Genomic DNA, 26,897 nt, shown 5'->3' with positions numbered 1-26,897 from the left:
TATGAAGAAAAATGAAATTATCAAGGTCAATCAAGTTTATCTGATTAGATTTCTGATTACCCTCCTCTTCCCAACAAACCAGCAGAACCAGGGAACTCCCCTCCACCCTTGAGGATATTTGCTCTAGTCAACATTTATGTGTAGTTCCACAGAATAGTCTGAAAGAAAGAACTAATTCAAAGCACCTTGAACACATTCACATATTAGTATTGCTAGCTCGCAGCTTCAACAAAGCTTGGTGATGCCCCTAGGAGCTGTGACACACCTCCTAGGGGAACTATGAAAACCACAACTATGAACAGTGTATAGATACTGCCGAAGAAAATCGATTTTTTCATCAGCTTTTGTATAGTAGTACCCTGAGTTTAAAGCATCTGAATTAGAAAAAAATTGAAGGCATGAGCACAAAATATTCGCTAAAAAAGTCTCCCAAGTCATGAGTATGAAACGGTCAAGGAAAAAGCTCATTAGACATACGAAAGTTCTAGAAAATGAAAATACAAGCCTCTTGAAAGAAGATACAAGTAATTTTAGAAACAAATTGGACTTACAACTTGTAACATTACCCTTTAAATATTTTGAAGGAACCAGACTTTGAAGAAATGAAAAAAGTGAATTTTTTAAAATTATAATGGCTAAATATATTCTCTCTAAAAAAAACACAATATCATCAATTATAATAATTTAATAATCATATTGTTAAAACGTCTTAAAAATCTTTGATACCATTTCAATTATGTAAGAACAAACATATTAACAATTATTTCTCAGCAAAACAATAAAAAAGTTCACGGGCAAACTTTGATGAGTGATATATATCGCATATTTACATGAATGGTGTGACATCCACATGGGGATTAACAGGCTGAGAATCAGTAGATTGGGTCTCAGTACTTGTGCGAACTACCGAATATTGAGTACAAACAGGTGAAACCAGGGTATCTACAGCACTGACAACTTGTGAAGTGGTAGCAGTTGTAGCAGCAGCAGTGACTGCTGATGCTGTTTGTGGCGGTGCTTGAACCACAACAAATTTGGTCATCGGCGAGGCTGTCGCCACCATGTCAGTAGTTGAACTGGCAACAGGAGCAGCCGTTACTATTTTTACGAGAGTTGGCAAGGTGGAATTAGATGTGCAAATCATAGGCGAACTTTGACTCGCTGTGGAGACAGGAGTACTAGGCCTTCCAGTTGAGGTCATAATCATGTATTTCTGAGTTGTTGGAGATGGGGATCCTGTGGCAACCACTCCAGCAGCTGTGCGAGGAACTGTAACAATTGTTGGAGTTCGTGCAGTTGATGGTAGCAATCTCGACTGCATGAAAAACAAAACAGATATTTTCACTTAAGTCCCTAGTAATGAAAATTCACTGATCATAAGGTAAATATCTGCGTACAGTGAAACACTGTTGCAACAATATTTGATGTAATGATCAATCCCTCCATAGCAATGTTTTTTAAAGACATTTTAAACTCTTGCAACAATAATGTTTTATATCCCCGCTCAAAAAATCATCTTCGATATATTATAAAACGCCTCTTTATTTTTTCTTCAGAGGGCACCTAGCAACATCAGTATTTGCACCATCAGATCGCCCTCCCCCAGAAGCCTTAAAGTTTACTGTGGTAGACTTATTTATACAGGATGAAAAGCCAAATTTAATTTTATTAACTAATTAAAGGTTCAGATTTTTTTGTAATGTGCTGTCTTTGTGAAAATTGTCCTTATTTCTGTGGAAATGGTCATTAATTTTGTGGAAGGTGAAAGGGGTCATTCAAGTATTACGTCAGCATCGCGGGGGGGGGGGATTTGATGACAAGGGCGGGAAGGGGGGTTTGAAGGTTTGTTACGTCATCAACCACCCCTTTTTGAAGATATGAAATATTCTAATCTGCTCAGTGTTTTGCTGACTTTTGCTGACAAGGGAGGATGGCTGAAAATCTGCTTACGTAATACTTGAATGGCCCCAAACAATAAAGTTAAATTATCGCAAAAAATTTGAGATACCACATTTATGGTTCCATTAATTTTTTTTTCATTAAGTACTCTGAAAAAAGAACAGAACTTCTGATGGACATAATCTTGAATTAATTAAATTCATTTACAATTTGCACAGCCCATAAATGCTCATAAGTACATTTGGTGATGGCGCTAACCACACTGATTTAAAAGTGATGCATGATGATGTCCCTCTTGAAAAAACAATAATTTCTCTACCACCATAGTTCATCTTGGTCAGCAGAATACTGTATATCATGACATTTGTATACTGACTGAGTAGGGTCGAAACTTGGGGGGGGGGGAGAGAGAGAAGGGGAAGCAGGTGATTCTGGTGGTGCCATGGGCAAATGGGGAGCCAAATTAACCCTTTAACCCAAGGGTGTTCAACCTTTAGGGAAAGGTGAACCACTTTGTTTATTTTAAAACATATTGTGGGCCATTTAAGTGATCTATAAGTGTGCCACGAGACACTTGAGTAATCTGAAACGTTGCCACAGATCACTTAAGAAATCTTAAAATGTGTCGCATGCTACTGACATGCTCTGGAACTGTGCTGCGGGTCACTCAAGTGATCTGTAAATAAGCCATGGGTCACTAAAGTGATCTGGTAATGTGCCACAGACCATTTAAGTGATGTGGAACTGCCATGCTGGTCCCTTAAGCGATCTGGAAATGTGCCACTTGGCTCATTTTCACAAAATTATGTAACATGTCAAAGGCAACATCAGACGTGTGTCTCCAAGGGCTACATTTGGTACCTAGGTCATGGGTTGATCATGTACGTTTTAATCATTCCTTTTAGATTATACAGGACACCAAGTTCCTTGCTTGCCCCTGCTGACAAAGTATCTAGTTGCGGCTCTGAGAGTCTTAGTTTCAGACAATAAATGACTATTATTGCATGAAAATGTTTAAATGCATAGATATATCTATGATATTTTACTGTTAAGAGGTTCCATAAATGATAGATGAAAAGGTTTTGGAAATTAAAAAATACCTGTGAAACAGTAAATGTAGATCTAGATGAGCTTGCAGTAGTTGTAGGCTGCTGCTGAAGACGTGCACGCACAACATGACTGTGAAGGAATGGCCCAAAATAACCAAACTCATTTACATATTCATCGGGATTGTCTGGACCCGTAGTGGTAGTCTTCAGAACAGGAGATAGCACACGCTGAAGAATAGGGAGAAGGGAATAAATCAATGTTTACATAGAAGAATAAAAGTAAATACAGTGATATCTGGAGTGACAAGTTTAATTCATCATAAAATAATCATATTTGAAAACAAACTTTTCCAATTGAATAGTGATCTCTTTAATTTGTTCCACACACCCTAGCAATATCTTTAATTAGAATTAAGCTTAAAAGTTTTTGGGTTTTTTGGCTGACGTGAAGTACAGTTTTCGTCCTTCAACGTTTCGTTCGCACGAATAGCAAACATTTTCAAGAAATCATTACGTAACGGCGGGCAAAAGGCTACTACTTACGCCTTCTCCCTGCTTGAGTCTCACTACCTTGTTGGGATTAGTCTGTTGAGCCAGTCTGTTTTTTCCATTGGCCGAAGTTGCTCCTAAGGGTTCTGGATAATGCTTGGGTTTCAATCTCATCATTTTTAAAATGGGAAACCAAGAACTGTTGATTTTTACCCTCTCTTCCTTTTTGTTGAAGCAGTTCTTATGTTATTGAATTTCAATTGCTTCTCAAGAAATACGTGGAAAATATCTCATGTCGTTAGATAACACTTGAGTGTTTGTGAAAAGAATTTTGTGGTCCTTGGTCAGGGCATGCTCTGCTATGGCTGACTTGTCAACCTGACCCAGAATACAATTTCGTTTGTGCTCAATTAATCTGGTCGATATCTATCTTTTTGTGTAGTGCCTATGTACACTTCTCCACAACTGCATGGGATACAGTAAACCCCAGCTGTTTTTAGTCCGTCCCGTTGATGTTTGGTCGACCTGAGGTATTCGCTTAGCTTTTTGGTTGGCTTGAAGATGGTCTTGATGCCAAATTTTCTCAGGTGTCATCCAATTTTGTCAGTAACTCGAGGAATGTAAGGGAGAAACGCTTTTCTGGTCACTGGTACTTCTACTTTCCGTGAGGCATTTTTGGATGTATGGCGTTCATTACATCCCTGTAGACTCAAGCAGAGAGAAGGCATAAGTAGTAGCCTTTTACTCACCATTACGTAATGATTTCTTGAAAATGTTTCCCACTTGTGTGAACGGAACAGCGAAAGACGAAAACTGTACTTCACGTCAGCCAAAAAACCCAAAAACTTTTAAGCTAAATTCTAATTTACACGAGGGCCACGAAAGCCTTTTTTGTTTCAATATAATTAATGAAAATTAATTAATAAGGTGCAAGTACAGTGTATTCCATGCAAAATAAAAGTAGTTCTGTTTAGATAACAGATGGTTTTTCACAACATTTATACCTTGGCTAATGAATACAGACTCAACTAACAAACATTTTAGTTGACATGAATGCACACACTCACATAAAATAGCAATGCTGTAAGATGAATTTATCATTTTATGCATTTATCAAAAATATTTCTCATGCTCTCCAGTTTGACGAGGGTAGGCGCCCGAGTGGCACAGCGGCAAAATGCTCATCCTCCACTATAAAGGTTACCATCAAGGTCCAAGAGTTAGAATCCGGGTATCGAACGTTAGAAGGAAGTTCCTTACCCACCCAACCTGGGGCGACCACCAATGGATGGAGCCTTCATTTCCCACCCGACTCCTCTGGTTGGAAATTGCCATATGGCAATATATGACCGGAGTTGGTGTGCAGTAAAGCAGTATCGTCAGATGATTTTAAAGACGTATTCATGTCAAAATGTATTGTTATATATATACTTAGAAGTTTTCACTTATTTTTTAGAAGCCTGAGACTCATAGCACCAATTTTAACAGTTTGGACATTCTACAAAGAGATCTCTAGATATTAGATCATTCAAAGAGATCTTTTCCATCTGCATAAGTATGAGACACAGAAATGCTAATGTAAAATGAAACATAAATAAAAAGATCTTCAGTTTTTCCCAACTTCTGTAAATTTTCCTTCATCCGTTTTTGTAGCTATTTATTTCAGTCCATTTTTGTTCTTTTTTAATTGGCTTTGTAATTATAAAATGTATTTTATAAAACTTATAGTAAAATTTTGGGCCATACCCAAAATGAATTAAATGATTTTCCATAAAAAATCGATCGGAAATCTTGTTTCTGCTAATGAATTGTTTTCGTTAACTGAGATACTGTATAAGGAGTTGAGTAGGCTAACCGCAGTCACCTTTGATTTGTTCAAAGCATCTGAAATTTTGTGTGTCAAATGAGCTTTAACTTGCACATTTCAAGCTTGTGAATTGAACATTTGCTAACAATTTGGACCATTTTTAGTGAATGTGAATACATTCATTGTAAACTGAATAGCTTACAACTGAAATCATAAGTTGAGACCTAACTCGGGTAGTACTGTATTAGGAGAAATACCTAACTTACATTTCTTAATTTACAATAATATCCAACCTATAGCCTGTGGCTCCATGTAATCAGCACCCAAAAATTTTGCTAATTTGGGGAATAAAAGTCCTCTTATAATAGGCCAAATAGGTGGAAAGTCCTTTTATATTAGAAGCTAATCCCTGCCATTCTAGTGCAAACCTAAGAACAGTGATTAATAATGAATGAGTAAAATTTCACCTATTCTGATTTTCTAAATATGATTCAGTTATTTGGAAATTTTTAGAATTTTTAAAAAAGCAGGTTTGATATTTTTTAAACCTACCCCCCCCCCCTTCTTACAACAGACACTTATTCAAAAAGAAGAGAGCTAATCTTACTATTATGAGTTGCTTGATATGTTCTGCGGCACTCTTATCAATGTTCGTAACAGCAGCTCCTTCCAATAGCTGTTTCACACGTTCGCCTAAAGCTTTGACCCTGGGCATGATGAAAGCTCGAACCACTTCAGGCCCAAGCTCTGACAGGCCTGAAATAGCTCCATAATGTGATGCAAGAGGCATCTTTTCATTCTGAAGGGCTCGACTGAATAGTCTAGTGACACGTGTTTGTATATTGCTTGTGCTGTTATTGAAATTCCTGTCGATTAAAAAAAAAAAAGAAACATTTTATTCTAATCACTAATTATGAAATTGAGAAACATAAGCATCATTTATAACTGAAGGATTTACAAAAACATTTCTCCTAAACAAAAATCAATATTATAGGACAAATGTAAATGCAATAGGCTAGTGAAAACCAATGTTCTCTGTAAGCCGCTATGTGCGGCTGCATACAGGGAATATGTTTTAGCGCATTCAAAATTACCCCCCATCTGGCAAGGAGCGTGTGAGCAGAACATGGTAGAAATGCATATACAGCTATGCCTCACAATTAGATATTTGAATTTATCCGGACAGTGTATGTGCATGAAATTGGCAGATAGACCTAGCCTGTACGGAAAATATTATGAATTAATTTGACATTAGTTCTGAAATGGCTTAATTTCAAATTATGAGGCACCACTGTATGCTGTGATTTGTCTCTTCAACAATAAAATTGCAGCCAGACAGTTTAAATTGGTGGTCCATCCAATGAAATTACACTACAGAAACATTGCTTCTTTTTATAAACATAAAAAAATGTAAAATCATTGTCCTTAAAAAGTGATCTCAATCATCCAAGTTTCATGTTATTCTAAAGGTGTGCTAAATGGGAACAACAGAGACAAACATGGTTGATGACTGCATCCAAGGACTAGAACTTATGCATGTCAAATTGAAGTTTTGAAAATTACTTTTGGTTTTTAAATTGACTCTTATGGCCAACAGAACATAAATGGAAGTGAAAAAGCTATACTCCATTCATATGCTAGGATAGTATTAAAAAAACCTCACTTTGAAATTTGAGCCATAAGTCTGGAAGCAAAGTCTCTGAGTGCCCAGTGATTGTCAACATCAGGTCGTGTACACAACTGTTTGCTGACAATGCATGACAAAACTGATGGTATGAGTTCATGAAGCTATTAGAAAAAAACGAGAACAAATTTAACAATCATATAGAATTCCATTCAAAATCAAGTTTTTAATTAAAAAGACGCAAAGAATAAGTAATCACTTCTCAATTTGTATAAACATCAATCCATTTCAACGACAGAAATATGGTAAAAGTCTGATATAAAGAGTGATTGTCAAAAAGCTCTGTTAAAAATACGAAAAAAATATTTGATTATAGAAAAATTAAAAAATAAAAGAATTTCGTAAGATGTCAAAAAATTCTCAAAACAACAGTTTTTCCCTCTCTTTTTTTGAGTTAAAACTAAAGATGGCACTTATCATTGCACATGGTGCTTTTTAACATCACTATAAGGTGCTTCTAACAAAGAATAGACACAAAAAAGCAAATTTTTAACCTCCGTCTTTTTCTCATTTTCCCATTATACAGAAGGGATATGTGACACTGCTGGGTCTTTTTTTACTAGAACTTAGTTTTCAAACAGCTGAACAAATCATGTTAAAAGAAACTTTCCAATTAGCTGAAAAATTTTAACGCGTCCATACAGCAATGGAATTTAGCAGTTATAAACAATAGATTAAGAATGTCAATTGTTTTTGGTAAGATAATACAAAATTCTAAGAAAAAATGTCTTAGAGCAGTGATGGGCAAACTATGGTCAGCTTAGAGGTTCGATCTGGCCTGCCACAGATTTTAAAATAATAGTATAGAAATTTTGAATTTTAGTGTTTTAAAAAAGACCATTTAACGAGGTGTCCATTTTTTACATATGCAAAATGTAGTCATGAGAATTTAAATCTAAGCTGATTTAATAACGTTTTCTATGTTAAAAATTTTGTTTAGAGTTCTTATTGAATTATATAATAAATTATATTGGTATGGCCAAAGTTTTTTCTTTTATTTTTTAACCTGCTTCTAGAAAAGTTTGCCTATCACTGTCTTAGGGAATCAACTGATGTGAGACAAAAATATCCATTTTATGACTGAAGTTCTGTTAATTCCATGATACAGTCGAAGCTCATTTTTTCGATAACGAATACCGTTATCGAAAATCTCATTTTAACTAACACTTTTCTAATCCCCAAAATAAGTTCACATAGGAACAATGCTAGGTAATCTGGAATTCCTTTATAACAAAATTTTGTTATAATGAAGTGATTCTTCCGGTCTCTTGGCGTTCGTTATAACAGGATTTGAGTGTATTACAATGTAATTAATCTTATGTAATTAATCTAAAAGACACCGTAGTTTTAATAGCAGATAAAGCCACAAATTTAAAACCTGAAAGAAAGAGAGAGAAAAAAAGGAATCAGCTAATAGTGAGAAGTATGCTACAATGACAATATTCATCATGATTATGAGCTCTAATTATCAGACTTTTACTGTATATGGGGATAAAACATGTTTCTGTAACTGTTTAGTTTTACTTATGAACAATCAATATAATAAAATAAAAAACAAGCATACATATTTTTCAAGAAACAAAGTCTGATTATCCAGCAATGCTTTCACCATTCTCATCAAATAGATAAGTAAAGCCAAATTATTCTGCACCACATTCACTTTCACCTAAAAAAAATCCGGGGATAAAAAATGATTTCGGTCAGTTCAGACAGCTTCATAAATAGATTAGCTATGAGAAAAGGACATGAAATTCAAGAGGTAGGGATGAAATCAATATAATCTTCATCTTCCTAAGAAAGAATCAGCAATATCACATAATTACCCCTTCAGATATGAATGTAGAAAGTCTTGGTAGCATTTCATGCAGGCCTGGATCAGATGCAAGACTCTGTAGTGCTTCCTAAAATGTTCAAAGTTTTTTTAGAATGTTTGTATCATGGCATATATCAGCACACTAATATGAAAATTATACAGTAAAATTTCAATTATCTGATGTAATTAAGATGAGTCTATGGCAGTAAATTTCAATTTAAAAAAATACTTGCCGCTCTTCTGCTTTCATCAGAACCCACGCAAGCTTCAGTGATTTCTTTATAGTAAAGTTGCTGCTCCTAGAAGAATAAATTGGGAAAAAAAGAATTGAACAATGCTCACTTTTTACATTGAAAAGTAAAGACTAGTCTTCCAGAGCAGACTTGAAATATTATAAGAGGACACACAACAATCTTAATAACATAATAGCTTGGATATAACGAAATCGCACAGGAACCTGAAAAGCATATGCAATATTCAATATTCATTATAACCAGTACACGATAAATACTCAAGTTTAATGATCCACTTAAAACATTTCCAACTGTTGACTAAAGGTGGTCCACAAAGATAGGACAGGAGGTCTTCAAACAAACTTTGAAAGTACATTCAATTATAATTAGAATGACAATAATTCATGTTTGTCACAAATATTGATATCAACATAGGTTTGGGTGAAATATTAGACCCCTATACTGAACGTCAATGCCCCTATACCAGAGGCATGCTTTCGATATTAAGGTGTTCCTATTCAGTGCTTTAAAGGGCTTCTTTATTGGATTTCAGAGCTGTTGAAAAATGTTGACAGAGGCAAGGGAGCTGCAGGCGGTAAAAGTTTGAGAACCATTGTTGTGAGTGGTGAAACTGTTACAGACATTTTATGCCTAATGGTCTGAGGTTTAAAAATAGAGAAATGATGCCATCAATTACACTGTAATTATAAGCGCCGGAACCGGGGAATGTATTATTTGATCCCCCTGATGTGTGGGGGGATGAGCTTCCAATAATTAATGAATATACCATGCAAAGCCACTCTCCTCTCCTGCGTACAGGCTTGCATCCCATATAAAAGTATGACTACTAGATAACTTTAAGCCCACTAAATGTCTTTTTCATGCCAGTGCCTCTACCTGTAGTTATGTCAATCCTTTTTTATTTGAGTGGCTTTAAGAATGAACTGAATCAGCACTATATAGTTATAGATGAGGCTGAAAGAACGTACAAAATAGCACAGCAGTAACTCACATTCTGAATTTTTTCTGAAAGAGAACTGATTTTATGAAACTTAAGCCTTTAAAAAAATTTGATTATTTTTTTTATAACTCAGATACTTCATAACATCGGATTTTGTTATAAAAAAGCTCCAACTGTACATAATTTGCACATTTTCTCCCTGAAGTCCTAATTCTAAATCCAATTCTTTTTTGAACACCAGACATTTTCCCGAAAAAAAACCCTATCAAAAACAATGTAAACAGGTGGAGCACTATCAGTCCCAATGCTCTTCAATGAATTCTAAACCAGGTATATTCCTAGAGGAACCTAAGCACGTGTTGTGTGAACTTGAAGAAAAGCATTAGGTTCTATTAACTGTTATTGTTAAACAGAATTATTAAATTGGTCTGTAACTTTAGTCCAACATGTATGGATACCTACTGTCATTGCACAAAAAAAAAATAAAAAATAAAAAATAAATAAATAAAATATATATTATAAATGATGAACGCCAATAAAATCCAAACAGGCCCCAGTTTATATAAGTTGGGTTTTACTGTCTGTTTGAAAAGTATTTCCATACCACAGAAAGTTCATGAGTAGCAAGTTCTTTCAAGCGAACAATCTCCAAATGCTTCGATCTCTCCTCATTGGCAGCTTTTTTATCAGCTGCAGCACTGAGTTTATTTAGCTTAGATGCTGGATCTATGCTTTCTAGTTTCTGCTGATCCTTAGGCACTGAGGAAAAAAAAATCAATAAAGAATAAATAAATCGGTCAAAATAAATAAATCAAACAAAACATTCACTGCTAGAAATTTAATATTTACAATGTCTCAATAAGATCAGGGGTCTGTCCAGATTTTCTGAAAGGTCCTGTTTTTTGTAAAAAAAAATTTCTTATTTTTGTGAAAATGGTCACAAATTTTGTGAAAAGAAAGCAATTTTGTGGAAACCAAAACAATCTAGCTAATTTATCACAAAAGAAATGAAATGCTAAATTATGGTTTTGTTAATTTTTATTTTATGAAGGGGTGAGTTTTTCAGATCCAGAATTTTGTGGTTAACAACAACTACTAAACCACACATGCACCTCGTCCATATTTTGTGGAACTTCTAACGAACTATTGTCTGAGGCTTTCATGGCCGGCGTTAAACGACTTGCAAACTGTTTCCGGGTTATTAGGCCATGGTCTAGGAGATTTTCTTCTTCCTGACGTTTCGCCCACATCTGTGGCAGGCATCATCTGAGGTTAATTCGACGTAAGTCTCCGCGGCAAGCGAGAAAGGCTTCGTACATCTACTGTCATCGACTTGTTCTCTATATGCATTTCTGAGACTTGATCGGCCGCAGAAGAACCGCATTGGTTGGCTTGTGTGGATGTGTTTTGCGCCGATTGGCTGCAAGTGGTGTCTGGCGACGATTGGCTGTCGAGGTCATTTTCTCTCTGGCATTCATCGGGGGCACATCTCAACTCTCTGCGGCGCTGAAGTACCGGGACCCAAGTGGGATGCACCTTCATCGTCTCCTCCTTTCGATTCATGTTGTGGTGCTTGAATATTTCAATGGCTTCTCTATGAAGACGAGCATGGTAGTGCACCTCCGACGATATTACCTCGGTCTTTTCAAATTTAATTTTGTGGCCGGTTAATTAAATTTGAAAAGACCGAGGTAATATCGTCGGAGGTGCACTACCATGCTCGTCTTCATAGAGAAGCCATTGAAATATTCAAGCACCACAACATGAATCGAAAGGAGGAGACGATGAAGGTGCATCCCACTTGGGTCCCGGTACTTCAGCGCCGCAGAGAGTTGAGATGTGCCCCCGATGAATGCCAGAGAGAAAATGACCTCGACAGCCAATCGTCGCCAGACACCACTTGCAGCCAATCGGCGCAAAACACATCCACACAAGCCAACCAATGCGGTTCTTCTGCGGCCGATCAAGTCTCAGAAATGCATATAGGGAACAAGTCGATGACAGTAGATGTACGAAGCCTTTCTCGCTTGCCGCGGAGACTTACGTCGAATTAACCTCAGATGATGCCTGCCACAGATGTGGGCGAAACGTCAGGAAGAAGAAAATCTCCTAGACCATGGCCTAATAACCCGGAAACAGTTTGCAAGTCGTTCTAACGAACTGTTCCATGACTTGCAAACGGTTTCCGGGCTATTCTTTATGATGTTTCACCCACATCTGAATTTATTTGGATGTAAGTCTCCACGGCAAGCTAGAAAGGCTTCGTACCTTTCCAAAGCCTTCCTTGCTTGCCGCGGAGACTTACGTCCAAATAACCTCAGATGATGCTGCCACAGATACGGGTGAAACGTCAGGAAGAAAATCTCCTAGACCATGGCCTAATAGCCTGGAAACCGTTTGCAAGTCATTTAACGCCGGCCATGAAAGCCTCAGACAATATTTCGAACTGTTCTATGTTGGGATATGCGTGTCTGTGTTGCGAACCTAACGTGAAGCTTGTTTTTGTGTAATGCTTGTTATAGTGCTGCCACCTGCCACACATTTTTCGAACTATGAGGGAAGTATAATGTTTGAAGATTTTATCGTTGTAGGCCTATTGCTTTCTGCGGTGAGACTTTTTGTGAAGGGTATGGAAAACGAATCGAAATTGTGGACAGGCACTGACTCCTGAAAAACAGACCTCCAGACCCATTTACCCCCCAAAAACTAACTAGACACAACATATGGGAAAGAAAAATTCTGGTGATGATCCTCCTACTCATAGAGTTTGTATTGGAGGTAAAGCAAGGGAGATGTATTAGCCATTTTTTAAAATTCTGGATGATCAATTTCTCTTATCTTTATTTCCTATTCCTTTCTTCTAGACGAAGCATTACTGTTCTTGAACATTGACAACAAACCTCATGGAGTGATAAGCCTTTTGCTGAATTATTTGAATGACATTTATCTCTGGTTCAGTGTATCATCTCAATATTGTGTGAGAGGCAAAACAAACTCAAACATACAAGATTCATTGAAAGACTGGTTATTTGTGGAGATGAAGATTACAAGGAAGAAAATTTATCACTGCCCCCACGGGGACTCGAACCCCGGTCTCTCGCTTGCTGGACGAGTACTCTACTCTACCATCTAAGCTATGGAAGCAGATAAAATATTTCAACCTTGGAGCATATATATGAGCGTATACAAGTGGAGAGGACTTTTCTAAATGCAAACTCAAACATGTTTGTGTGATTGTTCTTGCAATTAGTTTTTATTTTTCTCTACATTTTTGTACTTATTTTTTCAAAATTCCTTTTCAAACTACTCGTTAAATCCATGCTACCATGAAAACCACTTGCTGAAAGCGATAGAATTGCCATAAAATTAGTATTTTACTAAACAAAATACATTGATTTACTTGCTAAATTTGGATTCTCAACAAAAGCGGGCTCGTTGTAAGTGGCTCTGACTGTGCACACAACAAGTTCAGACATGTACCATTTGTTAGAGAAATTTCCTGGAGGAATGTTTAAGAGGTGCGTGTATGGTTTATTAGTAGTAATAATAGTTTAAGAAGCGGTAGCTGTATTTTTTCTACTTTATTATTTCTAACACAACACAGAAATTGTCAACTTTCAGAAATTGAAAATTTGCCTTTTACTAAAAAACTCTTCTCATCCAAATATTTCAAATTATACTGACCTGGAGGTGGATTTTCAGGAATAGTTGGCTGGATACCTTCTATACTCAACCAATGTGCTGTTAAAATAAATACTGAAGTTAAAACAGTGTTATGACAATATATAAGTTAGCGGTTAAATTCATATCCACATCATGCATATGAGCTGTAAAGTGAAGTAAAGAGAGCTTCAGTCCTCTACATTTTTGTCTGTAGGCTAAAATCATCACACACCAATATATAAAAAAACATTCTTTCATAGGAATAATCCTTAAATGATCATGAATAGTTTGGTAATGGAGTGGGCAGAGATAGTAGAAGGCACCAAAGTTCAAACCCCATGATAATTTTTGTATGGTTGATCTGACGTTGCAAATTATGTCAGAATCAGGCAAAATGAGATGATTGCAGGAAAAGTGGCAGCAACTTGTGGTGGATAGAGGTCAAATCCACTGATTTACATAAGTACCATGGTTAAGCTACTGGTTAATTTTTCGCAAAATATGAAAGAAAATCTTAGAATGCGAAAGTAGTAGGTACTTTTGCAAAAATGCATACAGAAGGTATGTGTGTGAAACGAGTAAACATCCATCCATTGATCCTTAGCATTTTGCTAAAGCTTTTTTCCCCATTTCTGCTTTCTTGCTAAAGGAATTTTTTTTGTCTAGATTAAATCCCCTATAAGTATTTAGAAAATAAGATCTCAAGTGCAACTAATCTAGTTTATCTGGAAATTATAAGTTTCAGTTTCAACTCCATGCCTTCAGCTGGAGGCATCATTGGAAAAAAAAAAAATTGAGGTAGACTGTGTCATAAACATGACTAAGTTTTGACGTGAATATGTTCTTTATGCCTAGAACCATGTGCTAAGTACTGACTGAAATAGGTATCATTAGATTTGTGCCAAATATATCTATCAGAGGACACTATTGGCTTCTATTTGTGTTGCAAACTTCCAGAGATATAGCATAAAATAATTTTGTTATGAATGTGGGCCGTGGGGCTGGTATGCATACAGTTAGTTTTTAGTATTAAAACCACATGGGTATCATTGAATTTGTCTGAAAGAAATCTACCCACAGACATAAAAAACACTGATATATTCTAAATGATATATGATGATATATTGTTGTTGAACATGTTTCGTGGGGGGACGAGTTTTCTTCCAGTGATCATTGTGTCGTTAATTTTTCGGTAACTTTTCTTCAGGTAAGGTTGATAACAAAAGACTGGTTTTCGGAGAACTAACTATGATGTTTTGAAAGAGATTAGCGGAAGTTTTCAAATATTGGTTGGAATCAGTTGGGGTGGTAAGTCAATGGCAAGAATTTAGTACGAAGCTATCCTCTGTTTTGCATGACATCATACCCTTTGCTCGAAAAAAAAAGTGTTTGTACATCGCACCCCCTATGGTTCATGGATAGCATGCGTAAACTTTATCTTGAAAAGGGCATTCAGAAAGTATAAAATTGACAAGGTAACCTATCATTGTTTACTGATAAAAGAAGAGCGTTGAAGAAAGCAATAAGAGATAGTAAAAAGGAAGTTGAATTTAGCGACTATCGTTGAATCTAGAAAAAACTGTCTTGTGCATTTGACAGCCTTGTGAAACAATTTCACATAAAAAAAAAAAAAAATTGATTGAGAATAATTATTTGATCATTAAGGTTCTAATTTTTTCCTCTTCCTCCAGACCATGTAACAATCCCCTAATGATGCCAATCAACAGCTTTAGTTAGAGCAGCAGTTTCCAACTGGTGCTCCGCGGAGCCCTTGGGCTTATGTGTGTACTTTCTAAGGGCTCCGCAGCCACTTGATTAAAATAATAATTTAAAAAAAAAAGAAAATAATCAAATATTTTTCAATAATAAAAATAAATCAGTAACTTTGATGAATAAATAAAAAAATAGGCCTACGGGACTCTGCAATAGAAATTTTTTACTGAAAAAAGCTCGTGAGTTAGAAAAGGTTGAGAACCGCTGAGCCAGTGGACCATTGTGTGTAGGGGGAAAAAAAATTCATTTTGCCAAAAAAAAAAAATTTCTTTCATCAACATTTGAGTGACTTTGCAATAACCCGAATTGGGCAAGTAACTTTTTTCAGACTGATCTGAGAAAAAAAAAACCACTGGTGGTTGGTCAATAACACTTGAACCTTTTAATTTGGTTCCAGGTCCTGGCGAGATAGTCTACATTTTTTGTTGGTATTGCAGATTCAGGTTATTGTGCAGGACCCTAGCGTGCCTTCTTGGGGCAGACTTTTTTTTCAGGGGGGGGGGGAAATTATTATTATCCAAAAATAAGTGTGTGAATTTCTTTGTGCTTTCCCCCCCCCCCCCCCCATTAAGCTCAGGGCTCTGGGGCAGTGTCCCGGCTGCCCCAGCATAGTCACAGGTCTGTTGTTGTGTACTACCATATTGAAGTGATAGTATTTGATACCATTTAAGTGAATTTCACAGAGAGATTTGCAACCCACTTGCAATAACATGAGGTTTCTGGGATCAGTTTACACAAATTTCTACATGATAAAATGAAACATCAAGGATATTGTCACCATCCATAATTTTTTTTTCTCATTACCTTTCACAGATGCATCAAGTGGGAGCTTCGGCATTTGTGAACCAACTATATCACTGAGCTCTAATTCCTTTTCTTCATTAAAGTATAGTTCTCTACCACCACCACTGGCGAAGCGGAATGGAATCAGTTCTGGAGCACTGAAACCATATAAAGGCTAGGGGGAAAAAAAAATTAATCGTCTCAGTTAGGTTTGATAAATTTATCACTTTTACGAGTGATTATGCATAATACCCAAGCGGTTATTGGTAAATTTGATAAACACTAAAAAAAAAAGATAACTTTTGACCATGATTAGGCATAACACCCAAGCATATCTGGTAAATTTGATAAATACTTGAAATATATCACTTTTATTGGTGATTGTGCATAATAACTTAGTGTAACTAGTGAATTTGATAAATATTAAAAAATTCTCAAATGAGCCTGAGGTAGTGTATTTGATGGTTGTGCACACGGACTGTTATATAACAAACTCCCATATTTAAGAATATTTTTTCCCAGAATCCCACCCGCATGAATATGATAACTTGTAAAAAAAATTAGTTCAATCAAAAAATTTGTTAAATGAAAGTTTGTCGTTATATTGGGGGGGGGGGGGTGCAATTTCAAAATTCATCAAATAGGAGTTATTTTGGGATTTTTTCGGAAAATTCGTTAAATCAGAGTTCATTGTATCTGGTTCAGACACTGGCTTCCATGTATGGTATCCAGGGTTGGGTTTTTGACATGAACAGACACTGGTTTTGACATCAAAACTGTTTTTTTTTGTCAGAAACAGCTTTAAACTGTCAAAAACCTAAATGAATGCTTTTTGATAATGTTTTGAACACATGATGAAAAATTTACTTTTTTGGACATTATAATGTTTTATTGTTAAACATTAATTTATTACAATAATTAAAACAAAATGTTGCCATTTTGAATTTTTCAACATAAGAGTCTAGAACATATAAAATATATTAAGGAAACAGTTATTTTCCGGATATTATGCTGAGATGAACTCTGAAAGAAAAGTCATCACGTCTCCGCCGGGACTCGAACCCAGGCCCTCCTGCATACCGGGCAAGCATGCTACTATCTACACCACTGGACACATGACCCTGCCTTCCTTATTTCACGCTCTATGGCGTGAGGTGCAGAAGTAGAGGCATTAGTAGCCTCTCCTAACTTCAGGAAATGGCCCCAAGGTGGGACGGTTTAAAAAGCCATCTATATATCTCACCATATAAAATATAGTTTGTGGTTCATTTTATCTAAGCTACTGATTACTCAATTTGCGAAGTGGAATAGAGCTGCTTATTCAAAATACGTATGATAGGGCATCACATAGTTAGGTTTAAGACTTCAGAAACTAAATCAGTATGAAAACAGTAAAAAACTTATTGTCAATGTAGTCAAATAGTTTTTTTAACCTGATAGATATGCTAAATAAAACCAAAACATTTACTTTTATGTAGATTAAAGGGTTTTATATTCGGAATTATAATTACTGAGAATCTATTTTGATATTTAAAATTTTCTGATCTGCCCAAAATTTTATTCCATGTAAAAAATTCTCACACAGAATCTGTTAATACACTAATTAAACTCATTTATTTTCACCTAAAAATTTCTGAGCTAAGGGTGTATGAATTCACTAAAGAGTTTTAAAAAGTATTTTCGCCCAAAGCAGAGCTGACAGGACTTGAAACACAAAGCATTTGTTTTGCATATTTGAATAGGACTGATAACTTCCCCCCCCCCCCCAATTAATAAATCATGGAACTGGGACCAATTTACTGTATTTACCAATATGAAATGGTAATTATACATAATAATTGGCAAATGTGATGAATTTAATGATTTATCATGTTTACCAATGATGCTTAGGTATTATGCAAAATCGCCTGTAAAAGAGATAAATTTAAGGAAATTTATCAAACTTATGAAAATGGTCAGGATTATGGTCCCTGGTTTATGCATAATACAGGGCTGGACAAATCTCAGGCATCAAGTTGTCATGGCAACTACAAAATTGATAATGGCGGCCAGTTTTCTAAATGTGGTTGATAAATTGGAGTCTAAAGGACGACCCCTAAAGCAGAATGTTTTGCATTATTATACAACGACCCCCTTGGCTGACCGGAAATTGTTTTGCGGTAGAAATCTCCATAACATCATTTTTTACCGTTTTTTTTAAAAATTCTTCCAGATTATTCTGCGAAGTGCGTCACAGATTTTGGCATATTCTGCTTTGAGGGAAGAAGGCAACATAAATTTTTCTGATTTCATTACATTGTCTTTTAACTCTGGAAAACTAAAAGAAAACATTTAGGACTGTTTTTCTTGAGCAAAATACCAACCTTAACAACCCCCCTCCCCCCAAGAAATTGGGCTGGTGCCTAAATATTTTTTTGAATTTATCAAGCCCTGGCGTAATATATAATCAGATTTCTCACATTTACCACCATAGCATATATATATCTGCCTATGCACTGGTGTACATACCTGCTGCAGATATCTAGGGTTATGCAAGCCTTCTATGCTTCAAAGCATTTCTAGGGGTTATTCAAACATGAAAGGTAAGGAATTACTGTAGCTGTGAGATGCGGATCCAGGATGATGCGAGACAAGCAAATTATGTGTATGTTCATTCATCATTCATGTATTTTACGAGACTGACAAATTTCCCCATTTTATTTGGCTCTTGGGAGGGGAGAATGTTCCCATCACCCCCCTGGATCCATGCCTGAATGAAGGCAGACATCTTCAGCAGCAAATAGAGAGGAGACAGTCATTTTCAGCTGCAAATGGAGGGGAGGCAGATATCTTCTGCTGTGAATGGAGCGACAGTGCCGTCTTAAGGCGAGGGCCCACCCGGGCGCCTCACGAAAATGGGATCTGGTTGAAATTTTTGAAAATTGCCTGATAGAGCCTCAGAAAAATCATTTGGCATGGGGGGCCCATGATGCTCTTAAGATGGCCCTGTGGAGCGAAGGCAGACATCTCGGTTGCAAATTAGCCGAGGCAGATATTTTAAGCCGCCAATTTGGTCCAGTGTGTACCCAGTCTTTATGTGTGGGTGCATCAGATGATCTCATATTTTAAGGGGGGGGGGGCAGATAAATTTCCTCATATTATTCTGCTCTTGGGAGGACGATCGCTCCCATCACACCCCACCCTGGAACAGCGCTTGCTGTGTAGCCCACCATATTCTCGTCAAATTAAAACAAAAAGTCACCAAAAGGGATTACACTACAGTTCCCCTAAATTCAAAGCTGTTATAGCTAATTATAGAGAGAAAGAGAGTTTTCTTACTTCTATATTTTTAACCTTTAATGTGTAATCTATATCAGCAGTACTCAGTCTTTTCCGCTTCGCATGAGTCATGTATTTCTGAGCATCCTAAGAGACACGGAATGAATTTCATTAGAAGATACTGATGAAAATATTATTAATTTAGTGAGCCAATCACATGAGCCCACAGCGACTGATCTCTCTCTTATAAGTTAAGTTTGAAACTTGATAATGAAATATAAAAAAAAGAACCTGAATTAAAACTTTCAATCGGTACGTGACGTCATCGGCGAGTTCTTTAGCCGCTTCATCCGTGATGTTGGACACGCCAATGGATTCCGCGATCACTTTAACCGATTCGATCGACAGCGAACTACTGCATTTGAAGTCTTTGGCCGCCATCTCGGCGAATTCCAAACAAACGAGCTGAAACATTTCTGATAAGGCAAATCATAACTGTTCCCCTATTCCACTGCTTGTGTCCATAGTAGTGAGTGAAATTCCTGACGTCAAGTTGAAGAATTGGAGGCTTAAGCCGAGTTTTCCTAGGAATAGGTACTTTACGTCGCGTGAACCGAACAGTATAATTTCACGTCGGCAGCAACGTGCTACATAATCACGCTACGCGTTTGTGTTTTCCTAGAGTGGCGCATCAGATCAGGGCAGCTATATTACAGTATATGGCCCTGGCATCAGCTGCTCTGTCGTCTGCAGGCTCCGGTTTGAAGGGGAAGGGAAAGAAAACACACGAGAGTATCGGCAAAACCGCGGCGCACGACGCATTTGACTCCTCCAGAAGCAGTCGGCCAATCAAGCCCGCCGTAAAACGCTGTCGTGAGGAGTATTGCGCTCTGTAGGAAAACAGCCATGCTGCTTTACTTGCTGGGGAGTGGACGGCGTGTCGCGCTGGGCGAATCACGTTGCTCGTGGTACAGGAAACCTGCTCCTAGGAGCAGGTTTTCTATGGTGCGCGCAGCGTGAAAACGTTGATTGGCCAAAAAACCTGAATTTCCGATTTTTAACCAATCAGCGTTTTCGCGCTGCACCCGGCGCTAAAATTCTACTTTTAGGAAAACCCGGCTTTAATAGCTAAATGAATGAATGAACGCCAGTACACTCTGCCACCAGACTTATCCCGTTGCCGAGATCCATGGACTCCCACATTCTGGAGCAGGGCTGAAATCTTTGGCCGGCCCCCAAGCCAGACTTTTCACGGACTCTTCTACAGTGAATTTACAGCATGATAAGACAAGAAATGATGGTAATTGTCCCGAGACCCAGGACTCAAGCCCCGTTTGAGATCTCGATCGAGCCCATCCAGCCCAGCTTCATTCACTGACGGATCAAAGGTAGGGGGAAGGATGACTGATCCCTCTCGAGTGCAAAAAAAAAATATTATTCAACCCTATACCTCTCCCCCAGGCCACTCCGGTTTGTTGCAGAGTCTGGCACAAAGTGTGTGTACCTAACAGTCTGAGTACGTATCTAGTGTTGTGTACGATTTTTCAGCCCTGCCATCTACACTTCACATTGCGAGTAATCAGGGCCGGCTCTGGACCTGTTTCAAGTATAAACGAATGATATTTTGGTGATCAAAAAACCATCCCTCTCCTTCGATTGGCACCCTAAAAAAACGTCCCTTCGTTTAGCGCTCTAAACATCGGGTTCTTTCAGTTCGGGCATTCTGCGGCCGCGCGTAGTTCGCAGGATTCAAGATCCAGCTCTGAGTGTAATGATCTTGCCACAGAGAGCAAAATATAAATTATACATGTTCAGTTGAACCACGGAGAAAAGAGCATATAAATACCCTGACGAGCTCCGTGGCCACTCGACCACCAAGCGGCGAGGTTTGATAGCTGCAGACTATTGAAATCCAGAGAGTTTCTCGTGATGGGGGATTTGGTTATGATTTCGTAGCCAGGGTGAATGCCAAGTTGGTGAGAAAATACTATGTAGGGGGCAGTGCCGTAACTAGCCATTCCTGTGTTCTGTGCAAGAATTTGCATTAAGGTCCCCCTTCTGGCTCATTTAGGCTCATTCTGGGCTCCTCCCAAGTGGGCCCTGTGCGGGTGCACCTGCTGCACCTGCCTAGTCACGGCACTGATATGGGTATCATTACTTCTGAGGCTCTTTCAAAGAGTCGATTTCTTAAAAATGGCGCTAAATAATATTGCCCTTAATTGCAAATCAAATGTAAAAAGTTTCATGTCAATCGGTTGATTGATTCTTTTAGAATATATATAAGAAAGAAAAAAATGAAATGAATGACAATATTGAAGTATCCAAAGAAACAAACTTTGAATGCATTTTCTCTCAGATCAACTTTTTGCTAATCATCTGTCAGATAAGGTGGCATAGCAGAAATCGCCAAACCCCTATAAAATGACTTATGCATATTTTTTACCCCTTCACGTAAAGGCTTTTAGCAATAAATTTGGATGATTTTTACTTCGAGTATCGGTTATAAAATTGAAAAAAACTGGCTTCCTTGTTCTCACATGTTCGAAATAGAAGAAGGGGGAGGGAAAGATTAGTGTAGTAGATTTCACTCTTGCTCTCATTTTCGCTTTCTCACCCTCTCCGTATTTTTTCTCTTAATCTCTCGCTTATAAATATATAGTGGGATTATATGGGGGATCTCTATACAGGAGTTTAGAAAGCATAGGCAAGAAAGAAAAACAACTTCTGTCCATTAGGTTACAATAAAGCTTCGCGACGATGAGAAAAAAGGTAAAAAAGCAAGGATAGCTAGAATGAACTTTTTACATTTGCGTTTTGATGAAATATATCGTTCTTGATTGTTAAGGGGTTAATAAAGTAGGTTTTCATTTTGAGCAGTTTTGAGCAGATGCAAAGTAAAGGGAGACACAAGGGAAATATTTTATTGAGAAATCAACTTTACAAAATATCTGTGCTTGACAATGATAAGATTCTTACATTCGACGCTTTCAAGGAAGTGACATACATCGTCAAAGTCGTTTAAAGGGTTAAAAATAAAACTACTTCAATAAAATTGCTGAAATTTTGTAGGAATGTTTTTTGACGTGTTTTTAGTAAAATGAACCTCCGATTTAGCAATCGATCAATGGAAAGTATCTTAAAAAATGTTGAATTCAGATTTTCGAAATTTATCTTAAGAATCAAATCATCCAATTGACAAGGATTTTTTTTTGACATTTGATTTGCAATTAAAAGTCTATTTTTCATTTTTGAAAAATAGACTTTTTGAAGCCCCAGAAGTCGTTACACCCATGAATGATCTGCAAGAATGAATCAGTTGTCATGACGATTGAATAAGGCATCCAAGACGATCGAAAACTAAGAGTATCTTATATATAAATGTGAAAGTATGTATGTATGTATGTATGTATGTATGTATGCTCTTTATACAAATCTACAGTTTTAGACCGATCGTCGCCAGATTTTGCATATATACCAAACAGGACCGGGATTGAGCCGTAGGCTACTTTAAAAGTTCGTCAGAGCTGGGCAAATGCCCGAAATGGGCGAAAAACTGTCGGGCAACAATGGTTTTGGGGGCCTCAACAATCACTTTCGGAACGTTTACTTTGGTTACCGTGGTTCCCAACAATGCGTTTCAGACGTGTATATGTCTTTACAATGGTTTGTCACATCTTTAACACTGCCATCATTACAGTTTATTCCTTTATAATGGTTTGGCTCTTTTCCAATACTCCCAGTAATTAAAAAAAAACCCTGGAAGCGCCAGATATTTTTGCTTGCATGTATACAGGGTGTCCTGTAAGTGCTAATGTGGCCTTTATCTCATCAACCACCCATCGTTGAGGTATAGTTTCAATTTAAAAAGTACTTAAAAGGAGTTTGAATAATATTCGCTGCAGAAACTGGACATCTGACGTCACTAACAACAGAGAACAACAACTACGACGATAAAACAGGGAATAAAAATGTTAAACGCCAGCTGATGAACTCAATGCTTGCCTCAAATCATCAGCACTCTACTTCACCAAACACCAACCATGGCCATATCGCTACATTGCAATTTACTGCCATTAGTGAGATGGGTTGGAAGTGAAGGTTCTGTCTATCGGTGGTCGCCTCGAGTTTGTTAGGACATCAACACTCTGGCACGAAGCTAAAAAATTATCATTATCCACCAACATGCGAGTTCAACTGCAAAATGACTCGGCACTGCTATCATTTTCACATCAGTTGATCAAACTTGGCAATGGAAGAATTCCCGTAGACCCAAGCACTGGACTGATAACGTTCCCAAATGGATTTTGCCAGTTATTATATATATAAACTCAGTTCAAGAACTTGCAGACAAAGTCTTCCCAAACATTCAACAAAATGACCAAAACCATGAGTGGCTTTCTGAGAGCGATTCTGGCACCGAAAAATGACAGTATGAACAAGATCAACGGAAAAATCCTAAAAATTATTCCAAGAGACTCCACATCTTACAAATCGGTTGACACTGTCACAGACACGGCACAGACATTTACTGCTACAAGGCAAAAAAAAAAAAAAAAAATTCTATTGGCGGACGGCGTAACATTTCCAGTCACCCGGTATATACGGATTTTGTCATTGCGTAACGCAGTGACAAAACTGTTCGTGTGACATACTAATGATTCATTATCAGGATTTCAAGCCAGGATATTCCGGGTGTGCCACCACACAATTTGACCCTCAAAGTCGGAGCACCAATAATGCTTTTAAGAAATCTGGACACACCGAGACTCTGCAATGGCACCAGACTCTGCGTGAAGAAATTTCACAATTGCATCATTGAAGCAACGATTCTAATTGGATGTGCCAAAGGAGAAGACGTCTTCATTCCACGTATCCCAATTATCACTGAAGAAATGCCATTCACTTTCAATCGATTACGGTTCCCGATTCGTTTAGCTTTTGCCGTGACAATCAACAAAGCGCAAGGCCAGTCGTTAGCAGTGGCAGGTATCAACTTACTTGAGCCCTGTTTTTCACACGGACACCTTTTCGTCACCTGTTCACGTGTTGGTAATAGCAAAAATTTGTACATCTACACACCAGATGGACAAACAAAAATATTGTGTATCCACAAGCGATTGCCTGAAGATTTTAATTAAAATATTTAAAAATAAAAGTAATTTTTTTTACTTGATGCAGAAATTTTTTTCATTAAGATATAATTATTAAGCTATACATATATAAATTTTTTACGGGGCGGGCAACGTCGCCGGGTATCAGCTAGTCTTATATATAAATGTGAAAGTATGTATGTATGTATGTATGCTCTTTATACAAATCTACAGTTTTAGACCGATCGTCGCCAGATTTTGCATATATACCAAACAGGTCCGGGATTGAACCGTAGGTTACTTTAAAAGTTCGTCAGAGCTGGGCAAATGCCCGAAATGGGCAAAAAACTGTCGGGCAACAATGGTTTTGGGGCCTCAACAATCACTTTCGGAACGTTTACTTCGGTTACCGTGGTTTCCAACAATGCGTTTCAGACGGCAATATATGCCTTTACAATGGTTTGTCACACCCTTAATTCTGTTATTATAACAGTTTATTCATTTATAACGGTTTGCCACATTTCCAATCCTCCCAGTAATTGAAGAAAACCCGGGAAGCGCCGGGTATTTTTGCTTGCCTGTATACAGGGTGTCCTGTAAGTGCTAATGCGGCCTTTATCTCATCAACCGCCCATCGTAGAGATATAGTTTCAATTTAAAAAATGCTTAAAAGGCGTAGTGACGTATGACGTCACTAACAACAGAGAACAACAACTACGACGACAAAACCGAGAATAAAACGCCAGCTGATGAACTCAATGCTTGCCTCAAATCATCAACACTCTGGCACGAAGCTAAAAAATTATCATTATCCACCAACATGCGAGTTAACTGCAAAATTACTCAGCACTGCTATCATTTTCACATCGAACTTGGTCAAACTTGGCAATGGAAGAATTCCCGTAGACACAAGCACTGGACTGATAACGTTCCCTAATGGATTTTGCCAGTTCTTATATATATAAACTCGGTTCAAGAACTTGCAGACAAAGTCTTCCCAAACATTCAACAAAATCACCAAAACCATGAGTGGCTTTGTGAGAAAGCGATTCTATCATCGAAAAATTACAGTATGAACAAGATCAACGAAAAAATCCTAAAAATTATTCCGGGAGACTCCACATCTTACAAATCGGTTGACACTGTCACAGACACAGCGCAGACAGTTCTGTATCCTGCAGAATTTCTGAACTCTTTGGATATTCCGGGTGTGCCACCACACAACTTGACCCTCAAAGTCGGAGCCCCTATAATTTATAACGGTTTGCCATATTTCCAATCCTCCCAGTAATTGAAAAAAACCCGGGAAGCGCCGGGTATTTTTGCTTGCCTGTATACAGGGTGTCCTGTAAGTGCTAATGCGGCCTTTATCTCACCAACCGCCCATCGTAGAGATATAGTTTCAATTTAAAAAATGCATTTTAAGAAATTTGGAGACACCGATACTCTGCAATAGCAACAGACTCTGCGTGAAGAAATTGCACAATTACATCATCGAAGCAACGATTCTAACTGGATGTGCCAAAAGAAGACGTCTTCATTCCACGTACCCCAATTATCACTGAAGAAATGCCATTCACTTTCAAGCGATTACAGTTCCCGATTCGTTTAGCTTTTGCCATGACAATCAACAGAGCGCAAGGCCAGTTGTTAGTAGTGGCAGGTATCAACCTACTCGAGCCCTGTATTTCTCACGGACAGCTTTACGTCGCCTGTTCGCGTGTTGGTAATCCCAAAAATTTGTACATCTACACACCAGATGGGAAAACAAAAAATATTGCGTATCCACAAGCAATTTCCTCAAGTTTTTAATTAAAATATTTAAAAATAAAAGTAATTTTTTTCTTTCTTGATGCAGAAATTTTTTTGATTAAGAAATAATTAATAAGCTATACATATATAATTTTTTTTACAGGGCGGGCAACGTCGCCGGGTATCAGCTAGTCTTATATATAAATGTGAAAGTATTTATGTATGTATGCTCTTTATACAAATCTACAGTTTTAGACCGATCGTCGCCAGATTTTGCATATATACCAAACAGGACCGGGATTGAACCGTAGGCTACTTTAAAAGTTCGTCAGAGCTGGGAAAATGTCCGAAATGGGCGAAAAACTGTCGGGCAACAATGGTTTTGGGGCCTCAACAATTACATTCGGAACGTTTACTTTGGTTACCGTGGTTTCCAACAATGCGTTTCAGACGGCAATATATGCCTTTACAATGGTTTGTCACACCTTTAATTCTGTTATTATAATAGTTTATTCATTTATAACGGTTTGCCACATTTCCAATCCTCCCAGTAATTGAAGAAAACCCGGGAAGCGCCGGGTATTTTTGCTTGCCTGTATACAGGGTGTCCTGTAAGTGCTAATGCGGCCTTTATCTCATCAAC

General features: G+C 37.5%; 1 protein-coding gene and 1 non-coding gene across 2 annotated transcripts; both read right to left on the bottom strand.

The window, feature by feature from the left end:
• Positions 1 to 670: 670 nt before the first annotated feature.
• Taf6 (TBP-associated factor 6) lies at positions 671 to 19,864 on the bottom strand. Its single transcript, XM_089249634.1, has 12 exons — positions 19,704 to 19,864; positions 19,473 to 19,559; positions 16,176 to 16,329; positions 13,620 to 13,676; positions 10,540 to 10,694; positions 8,975 to 9,040; positions 8,752 to 8,829; positions 8,493 to 8,594; positions 6,908 to 7,032; positions 5,852 to 6,110; positions 3,000 to 3,176; positions 671 to 1,315 (listed from the first exon to the last, which is right to left on the bottom strand). Exons 1-12 carry the CDS (start codon positions 19,851 to 19,853, stop codon positions 827 to 829), a joined length of 1,899 nt encoding a protein of 632 aa, XP_089105760.1. The 5' UTR covers positions 19,854 to 19,864; the 3' UTR covers positions 671 to 826.
• TRNAA-AGC (transfer RNA alanine (anticodon AGC)) lies at positions 13,003 to 13,079 on the bottom strand. Its single transcript has one exon. It is a non-coding gene; the product is annotated as a tRNA-Ala (tRNA).
• Positions 19,865 to 26,897: the final 7,033 nt, after the last annotated feature.

This window comes from Pholcus phalangioides, unplaced genomic scaffold, assembly GCF_987345545.1.
Source record: "Pholcus phalangioides strain wild (caught in Gottingen) unplaced genomic scaffold, Ppha-v1.0 ptg000022l_1, whole genome shotgun sequence".
Classification (NCBI taxonomy): Eukaryota; Metazoa; Arthropoda; class Arachnida; order Araneae; family Pholcidae; genus Pholcus; species Pholcus phalangioides.
This window is presented reverse-complemented; position numbering and strand designations above follow the sequence as displayed.

Excerpts from the sequence above, each read along its gene's own strand:
- Taf6 (XM_089249634.1), bottom strand. The coding sequence starts at position 19,853 with ATGGCGGCCAAAGACTTCAAATGCAGTAGTTCGCTGTCGATCGAATCG. Across the intron at positions 9,041-10,539 it reads CTACTCATGAACTTTCTGTG|GAGCAGCAACTTTACTATAA; the intron begins GTATGGAAATAC and ends TTATTCTTCTAG. Across the intron at positions 1,316-2,999 it reads CTACATTTACTGTTTCACAG|TCGAGATTGCTACCATCAAC; the intron begins GTATTTTTTAAT and ends TTTTTCATGCAG.